General features: G+C 40.7%; 1 protein-coding gene across 2 annotated transcripts in view; it reads left to right on the forward strand.

The window, feature by feature from the left end:
- adgrb3 (adhesion G protein-coupled receptor B3) overlaps nt 1-13079 on the forward strand; it is a 330718-nt gene that overhangs the window by 293524 nt on the left and 24115 nt on the right. For both annotated transcript variants that reach the window (XM_017461819.3, XM_017461821.3), the window contains one exon: nt 8713-8863. In XM_017461819.3, the coding sequence (XP_017317308.1) occupies nt 8713-8863 (151 nt within the window). The remainder of the gene's footprint in view (nt 1-8712; nt 8864-13079) is intronic.

Here is a 13079-nt window from a genome sequence, read left to right on the forward strand (position 1 = left end):
TGTTGAAAGCAAAGACTGACAGCTTTCAGCATGTGTATTTTGGACTGTCTCCTCAAAGAGCTTCACTCTTTTCGTTGCTGGTGGGGGAGTTGATGGTAGTCTTGTTCTGTCTGTCTCCTTACCTAAAACACGACCATGTAGTTTTCCCTCTTCACAAAGCATCAGCATTGGGCCCAGGGGATTCATCTTGCCAGGATGAACCAGCCTGTGTCAGTCCGTTTTCTAATCTCCCAGGTAATCATACAGTCCAATGAAAGAGCAGCTGACAATAGCAAACACTGCACAGATATGACTCCCACAGGTCTCTCCAGCAAGAAGCTGGAATTGTGCTGAATGAATTATGGCCGAGCTCAGGCTGCAACCTGCACTGTCTCCATGGTGCTGTATCTAAGGCTGCCAGTACACTGCATTTATTATTAGCTCTCTCACGTTCATGGCTCTTTCTCTCTCTTTCCCTCCCTTGCAGTTTATTCTTTTCCAATCATGTTGATTGGGCCTAAGGCAACCTTTTTTCTATTTCCTATTATTTTCCCCATTCTTCCTCACTGACATTGGGACATAATAAGGCAGGGCATAATAAGCCATGTGACATTATAGCACAGAGGTATTTTCAATCCCATTTTGGGGTAAAAATGAGCTGATGTTACTGTCTCTTGAACAAAAAACATTTCTAAGTACAGGAAAACGTAAGCATTTGTTGTCCAAGCTTTGAAGGTTTGTAAATACATATTGTTTAACTTGGTCTATGTTTTCACATGGCTAGAGCTAAGAAACAAGACAGGCCACCCTGCAGCTATATATGCCAATGATTAATGACTTATCTGCATGTATAATGTAATTGAAAACCTGTTAATCTGTTAATGAAATAAAGGTCATAGGGTATAGTTGAGGACCTGTCTCACGTAATAAACGTAAAGGGCACTAGGATGGACGCAAGTGCACATAAGAGCTTTTACTTAAAGAGAGGCAGGCAGACAAATCCAAAACATCAGACAATACCGTGATCAAAAAACAGGCAATGGGTCAGGCGATAGCCAAACAGGCATAAATGAGGCAAAACCAGAATCAAGAACGAGGGCGAGAACAAGATCAAAACAATAACACATGAACCGATAACAAACACTTGATATACAGAAAACTCGTGCAATACTTCACAAAGTCATTGTGTTAGAATAGTCTCTTATATACTGTGGTTGTGAGTGTGTGTGTGAGATTGGATGCAGGTGTGTGTGATTAGAATGAGTGTGAGTGTTCTGGGAATTGCAGTCCATGGCAGCCATGTTTGTAGGCCGCCATGCAGTATGGCAAATGTAGTCACTGGTTTGCTGTGACATGACAACCTGCTTTTTGTCCAACATTAAGAGACAGAATATTATAATATTGAAGACATTCCTTTTAGGTTTTTTTTTTTATGCCAATCATACATTTAGTAGTATCTTTCACATTCAGGAACCCTGAAATTTTGTCTGACTGCAGACTCTTTCTGAGTCATTCTGAATGACAAACTGGTTAAGCACACAATCTTGGAAATAACATGAAATAATCTGATGCCTTTTCCACTGTTAGAAATTTTATTATGTTTGGTTTTGTATACTGTGTGTGTGTGTGTATATATATATATATATATACAGTATACAAAACCAAACATAATAACATTTCTAATATAACATTTCTATAACATATATATATATATATATATATATATATATATATATATATATATATATATATATATATAAAATTTGTGCAAATTAACAGTAAATATTAGGGACTGCAGAGATGAGCAAGCACCACAGCACAGGTGTGAGAGCTCAAGGGTATAGCAATATTTTGTTGTTGTTCCTTGTTCCCATGCCAATATATACTCTGCCCTTCTGGCTACTGCTGCAACAGCCTGCTATTAACATATTCATATTGGTGAAGTTTAGATTAGTGATATTCAAAGCATCTAACCTATAGAAACATTCATTTTTTTCAATGCCAGCTGTATATTATGGAGAAGCCTCACCAAGAAATATTTAGCATGAAAAAGACCATTTTCATGTACACACAAATGTAGTCATCCCTATTGATCTAATAAAAATTGTTTGTATGGCACATTACTGTGGTATTAATCGTAGATTTGAAATGTCTGCTGTAAAGCAGACCTCAGAAACCTATTGCCAATGGCTCAACAGTTCTCACCCCCACATCCTCAGCATCAGCTCTTTTGGACTTTAACCACACAGTGCAGTTCTTCTGTTGCCATAGATACAGATATGGTAGGCTTAAGATCCCCAGCAATTTTCCAGTAACATGCACTCAGATTTTAGAAAGGGCTCAGCAGCCAGTGGCACCAGTTCAACAACACAAGTTCAACAGTCGGTCTGGGTGTAAAGTTGGTCCTAAACTGTAGGTTGAGAGGTGTTTAGTAAAAACTATCACAGTATAGAATTTTAGTTGCACCATAGGCACTGAATGTACTGAATTTCCCAAAGCAGCTTTACAGAAATATATAAATTCAGGATATATATTTTAAATACATGAATTTATTCCTAATGAGCAAGCCAGAGGCTTGAACTATGAACTATGTGATAGTGATGTGTATGTCCTAGTAGTGCATAAAGTGTTCATAGTTCAGAACTTGCACAGAGTGACATATTTTACCATGACCTGCCAACCAAATATGATCGAGATGCTTACCATTTCTTAGTCAAATATTTAATTTAAGCAAGGTCCATATTATCTTCTCAGGGAGTTTTTTCTTGCCACCTTCTGGCTTGCTCATTAGGGATAAATTCATATATTTAAAATATATATCCTGAATTTAAATGTTTCTATAAAGCTGCTTTAGGACAATGTCCATTGTTAAATGGACTGTACAAATAAAACTGAATTGAATTGAATATAAAGTGTGCTTTACATTGGTAATTGAATTGTTCATTTCTTGTGTTTATACATTATTTATTTTGGCGTTGAATACAAAGTAGCTGCAAATTTATTCTGCATTTGAATATGCTGAAGGACAGAATAAAGTATAACATTACATTAACTGTAAAGTGTTTTTAAATATTTTGTGATATACACTATCGCAATAATATGTAATTGTTGAACATCCCATTCCAGAGTTTGTTCCCCTTTGTTTTTATAATAACCGCCACTCCTTTGGGAAGGCTTTCTACTAGATTTTGGAGCATGGCTGTTGGGATTTGCCTATTCAGCCAACAGAGCATTAGTGACGTCAGGTATTGATTTTGGACAAGAAAGCCTGGGGTACAGTCGGCGTTCCAATTCCCAAAGGTGTTCAGCATGGTTCAGGTCTCGACTCTGTGCAGGCCACTTTAGTCCTTCCATGCCATGCTTGCCAAACCGTATATATGGAAAATCTATGGAATATATGAATGTGGAACATATAAATATATATTGGGGCATTGTCATGCTGGAACAGGTTTGGGCCCCTCAGGTCCAAAAAAAAGCTACAGTATACAAAGGCATTCTAGACAATTGTGTGCATCCAACTTTGTATCAACAGTTCGGGGAAGAACCACACATGGGTGTGATGGTCAGGTGTCCACATACTTTTGGTCATATAGTGTACCTTGCCAAGTAGAATCTCAATTTGACCTATGACATTTTGCGCTTCAATATTCAATTTATGGTGGCCATGTTGCATGCACTACAGTAACACATCAGTCAATTAAAATTCCCAACAAATATATCATAACTGTGAGTGCGTCTGTGTGTGTGTGTGCACAAATCCTAGACAGTAAATAGCAACATGTTAGCTGAATATCATAGCTGTACTTCACTGCTAGCCACATTAATATTGTCAGCTATATTTCCTTAAACGATGCTTAGGCCACTACAGTAAACTCAGTCATTCGCTACATACGAATACCAAGCTTTTATCTTTGCAATCAGTAAATACACAACACTGTGGAGCCCTCACCTCAGTTCAGGCTAATTCTCTCCCTTGTTCTGTGATATACAGTGCTATACAGATCCCTCCAAAAATAGTGGAACGGCAAGGCCAATTCTTTTGTTTTTGGTATACACTGAAGACATTTGGGTTTGAGGTGAAATGCATGATCAGTTGGGTTAAGGTCTGGTGATTGACACGGCCAGTCTAAAACCTTCCACTTTTCCCCCGATTAAGTCCTTTATTGATGTTGGCAGTGTGTTTTGGGTCTTTGTCTTGGTTCATGATGAAATTCCTCCCAATTAGGTTGTATGCATTTCTCTGTACATTGGTAGACAGAATGTTTCTGTAGACTTCTCAATTCATTCTGCTGCTACCATCATGCATTACATCATAAATAAAGAGTAGTGAGCACATGCAAGCCCACGCCATGACACTACCTCCACTGTACTTGTCTGATGAGCTTGTATGTTTTAGATTATGAGCAGATCCTTTATTTCTTCCCATTTTGGCCTTTCCATCACTTTGGTAGAGGTTAATCTTCATTCCAGAACTTTTGTGGCTCATCTCTGTATTTCTTTGCTATTTAAAATCCGGCCCTCCAAGGTTTACAACTGATGAGTGGTTTTCGTCTTGTGGTATGGTCTTTATATTTCTGCTCTCAAAGTCTTCTTCGAACGGTGGATTGTGATACCTTCACCCCTGCCTTGTGGAGGTTTTTGGTGATGTCACTGACTGTTTTGGGGGATTTTTTTTCACAGCTCTAACAATGTTTCTGTCATCAACTTCCCTTGTTTTCCTTGGCCAACCTGTTTGATGTCTGGTTGATAGTATCTGGTTGATAGTGGTGTTCTTCAGGACATTCCAAATTGTTGAATTGGCTATACCCAGGGCTCTGATTTTCCCTCTTTTCTTAGCTTCAAAATGTAGCGGAGGCAGGACAAACACGTGCGTGCACGCTCTCACAAACATACTAACACACACATTCACTCACTCTCTCTCGCTCTCGCTCTCTCTCTCTCTACACACACTTTCTCTTCTGTTCTGTTTCATAGTCTGTTCTTTTGTTCTCTGTTGTCCTATTTAAATGTTGATGCTGACAAGTTTGAGTTGTTAACATGTTGTGAAAATAAAACTGTTTTTTGGGGTGTGAGAGATTTGTGTTGAAAATGACAGCTTCATCTTGAACCCAGGTTTTATATCATATAAACAGAACAGACAGATTTTCAAGGAGAGGTGTGACTACATTAGGGGTCAAGCCCAGAAGGGGCGAAGGCTCCTATTGTTTTCGTTAGTTTTCTTATTTTATTATTGTGCTTCTTCTTCTTCTTCCACTCTGGAAGTCTGTGGCAGCCCATAGAACCGCTTGCGGGAAAGTTGTGAAATTTGGCACACAGATAGCGGACAGAATGATGTGTTAATACAGCATATTTGGAGTCTCTAAGTCAACCCCTCTAGCACCACCAACTGTCCAAAGTTGCACTCACATTTAAGTTAATAAAGGTTGAACCGTGAGTCCTAGAAACAAAATTCCACACCAAAATGGACATGAAGGAATAGCTCCGTAACAATTTAGCGTATGCATGCCAAGCTTATTATTTGTCATAGGCATCATGACTCGAGGTGCTGTGCCTGCTCAGTTTTGGAACAGCACCACCTAGTGGTCACAAGATATGAAAAAAGTTTGTCGTAAAATCACATTCAGTGGGGCATACAGAGTCCAGCGATATGGGGGGAAAATTTCCAATGTAGGCCATTTTGGATGTCGGCCATTTTTAATTTAGTCATAAAATGCTGTATTTTACAAACGACTATGGTCGAGCAAACTTCCTGTCCACTATTTTTAAGTGTTTTGAAAACCTACTTTTTCAAACTCTTCCATTTGCACGAAAATTGGATCATCAAGATGCACTCATGACAAAGTTATTCACAGAATTTTGATAAACTATACCGTTTTCGTATGGCGTTTCAAGAATAACGCACAACATTGAACTTGAGGCAGTATCTCCGTAACGCTTTGAGGGATTGTGATGAAACTTTTTAGGTGTCATCGCTATTAGGCCCTGAGGCTAACTGCAGAGTTTCTGCAAACTGCCCCCTACTGGTCAGGAGATAAAGAAAACTTTTTTTGGCCTATAATTCTTCAACATTTTCCTGCCTGATAACCGTCATGCCCAGATGCTACCTGAGCGGTTTCTGAACAGCTCCATGTACTGGACAAATTCTAAAAGTAGCTATTTTTAGTTATTTTTAAAGTAAATATTTTTTTCAAAGTTTACTTATTCTAACTCCTCATACACTGTTCATCAGACTGGAACCAAAAACGTCACAAAGCTTCTTTTGCTACTCATGGTGCCGATAATTGACTTGACCCCTGTATTGCTGCTTGCAGCTATATTTCTCCATGTAGTCTGCGATTCAGGCTTTGCCCTCCATTTTAATGAGATCTGAAGTAACTAGTAACTTGCTACTTGAGTAGTCTTCTCATTGGATATTTTATTACTCTTAATCAAGTAATTAGTAACATTATTACTTTTACTGTTACTTGATTATAATTTTTATAAGTAGTTTTACTTGTACTTGAGTAAAATTTTTGTCTGCCCACCTCTGTGGAATACTAGAATATTTTTCTAACTAGAAGAATATGCCATTTCCCAGTCGATGGCACATGATGTCAAACACACGTAATACGACGCTTTAGCAGTCAACGACAATGAATTTCCTCATTTTACTGTTTATGTCAGCATTACCTTTTATGCCCAACATGACCTCAATCACCATCAGATGGACACGTAGTCGCCAAGTGACAGCGGAAATAAATGTGCGACCTCCAAGTCCTCTGAGGCATGGAATTTTATGATTTTATGAAATGCAGAGAAAAAAGACTGTAACTTACAAACTTTACAAAGTGAAACTTGTGGAGCACGGAAGCACAGCAGTAATGCACGAGCACAAACTTATGTTTATATCCAAAATGCTCCACTGTGTGCAATGGGTTGGGAAAATTGGTGTGAGTTGCTTAAAAGGTTTAGTTTAATTAAAGTTTATTGTCATTATATGCTGTATTTGCATGCTTGCAGTGTAAATTCTGTTGTATTTTATAACGAGAGTGATGAGGGTAACTTTGAAATTAGAGTTTAGTGCTGGTTAGAGCTTTGGTGTAAGATTAACCAGAAATGGTCTGCATCAGTTCTGCCATCTGTAATTACCAGAAGACCATATGGCAGAGACATCAGGGTGTCTAAGGTGCTATGTGCCATGGCCTCTACTTGGCATTCATGTAGACTTTGATGTGAAGCACAGCACTAAAAAAATTGAACATGCCTGTTTATATTCTCTAAAATTATTTGTTTGTTTGTTTGTTTTTTCAAAAGTGAATTACAGTACAGAAAGTTGACAAATTAAAGGAAAAGCCAACATGTATTTGTCAATGGACGGTTCATGCTAACCAGTCTAATCACGTCTTGCACTGATATTCGGTCACCTGTAGAACAGTTGCTCTTCTGTTTTTCGTTACATATCACACTAATGCATCACAGCCACTGTATGTGTACTTTTGACCACAATTTCCATATTTCCCAATTTCCCATTTACTGACATTCCTTATAAAACTAAAGGCAGCATTTAACATTTACATTTGGCAGATGCCATTGTGATTTACAAATGAGCTGAGAAGATGATGTTTAAGGGCCATGTTCAAGGGCTTAACAATGGCAGGATTTAACTCATTTGTATGATCTGATTATCTAATGAGATTTAGTAGATTTATACTGCAACACCTACACTGCTGGTATAAAGCTTATATTTCTGGGGTTTCCCATAAATACACACATTTTGCCCACATATCTTTGACATTGCCTAGAGGGAATGAGGTTCCCATGTCTTTAGCTTACCCTAATCAGCCATAATATTGAAACAATATTATCGCAACTTACAGGACTTTAAGGATCTGCTGCTGACACCTTGGTGCCAGATACCACAGCACACATTCAGAGGTCTCGTGGAGTCCAAGCCTCAATGGGTCAGAGCTGTTTTGGCAGTACAATATTAGGCAGGTGGTTATGGCTGATCGGTGTATAGCTATAGGAATAGATCACCAGCTTTCTTATTTCGCATTTTTAATTTTACATTTGGAATCATAGGCGGGCAGGATGGATAACGTGATTTGCATACAAAAAAGCTATAAAAAAAAATCAGTATAGCTATAAAAGAGCTTGAAGCAACTAAAAGAAAGATGATTATTTGATGTATCAACCTATACATCCTAAAAGCAGTCTTGACCGATTTGAATCTGTTCACTAAATGCTTTGAACCATTGCTTTGTACATAGGTAGTAGCCTTCCTCGTTTTTTATCCCCCTAAAAATGCATGATCCTGATTTACATGGTTACAGACAGTCTGCTGTGCATACAAATTGAGTGGTTCAATACTAATTCGCAGCTCAAAACTTCATTGCTTAAGGTGTTGTCAAATAACTTATTCTGAGAGCTAATGAGTAACAAATATACATATGGTAGTTCTAGAACTGGGTCTTTTTGAGATCCAAGAAAATCCTAACTGGAGAGCAGTGTGCAATTATGGACTCAGTGTATAACTTGTAACAAAATGGGTTAAAGAAGGTTAGTGCTCTTCAAGTATGGTTATTCCATGACTAAACGGGCTCCATTTTGTGCTTCTGCAGTAAGAATAAGGCATGCTTAGTGCCTTGTCAGAGACTAATTTCCTACACCCTTACTGGGTGTAAAATCTCTCTCTCTCTCTCTCTCTCTCTCTCTCTCTCTCTCTTTCTCTCTCTCTCTCTCTCATATGTACAGGGTATCTGCACGATGACAACAGCTTTTCTGCACTTTTTCTTCCTGGCATCATTTTGCTGGGTTCTGACTGAGGCCTGGCAGTCCTACATGGCTGTGACAGGGAAGGTGCGGACCAGACTCATCCGCAAACGCTTCCTCTGTCTAGGATGGGGTGCGTATTTAGCTATCCCTCTGTCTGCTTCTGTCTTTCTCACAGCAGTAGGCTCTGTGTGCTGCAGTGTGGCTGAAATGCTGTTATTAGTCCATGGAGAGTCATCCCAGTTCTCACTATTAGTGTACCTGCCTAATCTCTCTCTGTCATCCTATTTGGAATGTAAAAATATTTACAAAAGATATTTTAAAAAGCCTGAATGTTTTAGTTTCTCAATATATACAGTCTGGATCATTTTATACTAGATTTAAATATAACCATACACTGTAGCCTGTATGGGTTATTTAGGAGTCACAATAGATAATTGCAAAAGTAAGACAAATTTACTGTAAATGGTTTGTATTATCACTCCTTGTCCATTGATTTAGAGTAATGGATGTAAAACTAGGCCATCTTTGCTTACATTAATTAGTTTCTCTTGGTTTCATATGACTCCATCATATAATTTCCTTAACAACAGTTGCTATGCAGTAAATGTGAAGAAGGAAAAGAAAATAACTGCATGAATCCTGTGTCTGCTGTATTATGACATCTTTTGAAGTCTGCCTCAAACAATAAATGATAATAAACCAGACTTCATTTAAATCAACTGTCAAAATCTACTTTGTGTAGACAGCTACATAGGCTTGCAAATTTTTTATGAATCATCTGAAAAAAGAAACATTACATATAAGGCTTTATTTTTGTGCAGGCACAAGCATAATTTGATATAACTCTGATGTAATCATAATTTGATTGGATATAATGTAGGTAATTTTAATAATCTGTATGTACCAAGACGAAAATCAAATTAAGCAGCTGTATTGAACCAACTCTGAATATAGAATACGTTCCCAAGTTAAATATTGATGTAACATTTGATGTAACTTAAAGGTTCTATAGTAGTACAAATACCCTGGAAATATATAGTATGTTGGACATGATTTAAAAAAAAAAGGCATGGCCTCAGCAAAAGTTTATTATGTGGCTGAGAAAACTTATGGTCTGGAATGCTTGTTTGTGATTGGATTAGCCTTTTGTTAGTCATTTCATAAACACTCCCCACAGACCCTTCTCTCCATCCCCTCCTCAGTCTGAAATTGGAAAGCACCCAGCGCAGTCAGATAATTCTCCTGTGAAGAAAAAAATTGTCTGGGTTACGTATGTAACTCTTTTCCCTGAGAAGGGAACAAGACGTTGCATGAAGCACCCTCGTGCATGACTGGTATCTGAAGTCTGTGTGAAATCACCCCTTTATAGATCTGTCATGGTCAGGTGACTTGGCATTTCACATGTCCTGTGATTATAAAACGACACCTGTAAAGCATGTCATCAGCCTCTATTATCTGAAGCGAAGACACTTTTCACAGGCATACCCCAGTATGAAAAAGCTACGCAACGTCTCATTTCCTTCTCAGGGAACAGGGTTACATACGTAACTAAGGTGTTCCCTTTCAAAGGGAACTCAACATTGCATGAGCTTCACACTGTGGAAATGAGTATACCCACTTCGTCATACTGTGGGTATGGCATGTTCAAAGGGTCAGAGCCTGAGGGTCACTGCAAGACAGCCAGGGGTGGAATCCATGTCCAAATTGTAATGTCGAATGAATGTGTGTGGCATAGACCACCCCACTGCAGCACACACATCCTGTAAGGGTACCCTTTTGGATAAAACCTTCAAGGAGGCGACCCCCCCTAGTGGAATGAGCCCTTATGCCCAGAGGCGTAGCGAGACCACACACCTCATAAGCAATAGAGATTGCTTCCACTATCCAATTGGAGATGTGCTGTTTTGACACAGCATCACCTCTACTGTCGCCGCCAAAGCAGACCACCATCTGCACCGACTTACACCACTGTAATAGATGCAATTTCTCTTGTTCCGGTGTGAGCAACAGAGGAGGGCAAAAAGTCTGCAACACTATCGGCAGGGCAACAGACATAGGAACTTTAGGAACATAATCCGGCTTAGGATATAGGAAGGTCTTGTTTAATCCAGGGGCAAAGTCAAGGCAGGAATGAGCAACAGAGAGAGCTTGTAGATCTCCTACTCGCCTGAGAGATGTCAGGACCAGCCGAAGACTACCTTTAGAGTCGGAAGCTTCTCTGAGGCTGACACTAAGGGCTCAAATGGTTCACCTGACAGACCTTCCAAGACCACAGAAAGGTCCCAGGAAGGTATGTGTGGTCTACAGATGGGCCTCAGCCAGAATCTATGAGCTGGTGCCCCTTAGGAGTCAGACCCACAGGTTCCATAGTTCCAGCCAAGGGTGATAAATCAACCGTCTGTCTTGAGACAGTAGATCCTGCAAACAGGAATCTCCCAGGGAGTGCCGTCTAGCAGGGATATTATCACAGAGAACCATATTCGAGCTGGCCAATAAGGTGCTACCAGCAGCAGACATAGACGGTCTTGGCGAACTCTCGCTAGAACTTGTGGGAGCAGAGCGATCGGGGGAAAGGCATACAGACATGATCTCGGCCATGTGTGTACCATGGCGTCCGTCCCCAATGGTGCTGGAGGAGTGAGGGCGAACCACAGCGGGTAGTGTGTTGTCTCCTTGGAGGCCAAACCTCTGCCATACGGACTCTACCACTTGTGGGTGGAGCCTCCAATCCTCGGACCTCAGCCCCTACCTTAACAGGATGTCTGCCTCCACATTCTGTTTGCCCAGAATGTACATTGCACTCACTGGCAAAAACTTTCCCTTTGCCTAGAAAAGTAGTGGTTGTGCCTGCCTGAACAGGGTGCGCGAATGTAACCCTCTCTGCTGGTTAATATATGAGACTACCACTGTATTGTCTGTCACAACTAACACATGATGACCTCTCAACTGAGGAAGAAAGAATTTCAGTGCTAGGAATACAGCCCGCATTTCTAGGTGATTTATATGCCACTTTAGATGAGGGTCGCTCCAGAGACCGTAAGCTGGACGGCCGTCTAAGACCGCACCCTCAACCAATGAGGGAGACATCTGTCATTACCGTCTTGCGATGAGGAGACGCCCCTAGAGTGTGACCTGATGCTAGAAATCGGGGACACCTCCAAATTCACAGAGCACATAGGCATTGCCTCGTGACACTGATTATTCAGACAAAACCCCCCCGACTTTTCAGCCACCACTGAAACAGTCTCATGTGCAATAGGCACAGTGGTATGATATTGGCTGCTGCTGCCAATAACCCCAACAGTCTCTTGTAGAGACTGGAGGGGATGCCCAGACCCAGCTTTATCTTGCTCAATGTTGATATTACCCTAATCGTGTTGGGATAGATATGCTCTCATCATAGTGGAATCCCATATAACCCCTAGAAAAGTCCACTGCACTGGAGAAAGCATGCTTTTCTTGGGGGGTTCAACATGAGCCCTAAGCTCCTCATGTGGGTGAGAACAGCATCTCGATGTTCGTGCTAAAATTGATTGTGCTAAAATTAGCCAGTTGTCTAGGTAGTTTAGTACACAGATGCCCTGGAGCTGCAAGGGAGCCAGAGCGGCATCCATGCACTTCGTGAAGGTGCGAGGGGATAAAGCTAGATCGAAGGGGATAACCCGATTTTGGTATGCGTTGCCTCCAAACGTGAACCTCAGGACCCTCCTGTGACTGGGCAATATTTCTATGTGGATATATGTGTCTTTTAGACACTGGAAAAGGTCTAAAAGTCTTTTAGGCTGTTAAAACCTCCCCCCCTCAGAGGAAGGGGTACATGTTCTATGGCCCTTTTGTCCAAAAGGCATCTTACTTCCTGCGCTAACGTCAGGCTCTGCTCTGTGCTGACTACTGTGGTGAACAGACCTCTGAATGGGGGCGGGGGGGGGTGGGGGGGGGGGGGGGGTTGAGCTCTGAACTGGACCCGGTAACCCTTTTGTGTGGTGGACAGAACCCATGGAGACACATTTGGCAGTAGTTTCCACACTGCCAGATGGTCTTTTATTGATGTTAACTTTTCCACATTCTATCGAAGGGAAAGCATCAGATTTCCATTGCCTTGGGACAGTTTGCTAACCAGAGAGGACTGAATATACGATATTGACGATATTGGCTAAGGGGGACTGTACAGTAATACTGGGGGCTAACTGCCCTAAGAACCTCATATCCCCTGATACCACTCTTCGTGGCCCATACCATCCTTCTTTGCCTGCTTGGCATTAATGATCATTCTTAGATCTCGCTTACTAGGAGGGCGCGACTGTGGCCGCCTCGCCCCCCTGGCATTCTGTGGGGGAGGCTCCACT

The sequence above is a fragment of the Ictalurus punctatus genome, chromosome 29 (genome assembly GCF_001660625.3).
Source record: "Ictalurus punctatus breed USDA103 chromosome 29, Coco_2.0, whole genome shotgun sequence".
NCBI classification, from domain to species: Eukaryota; Metazoa; Chordata; class Actinopteri; order Siluriformes; family Ictaluridae; genus Ictalurus; species Ictalurus punctatus.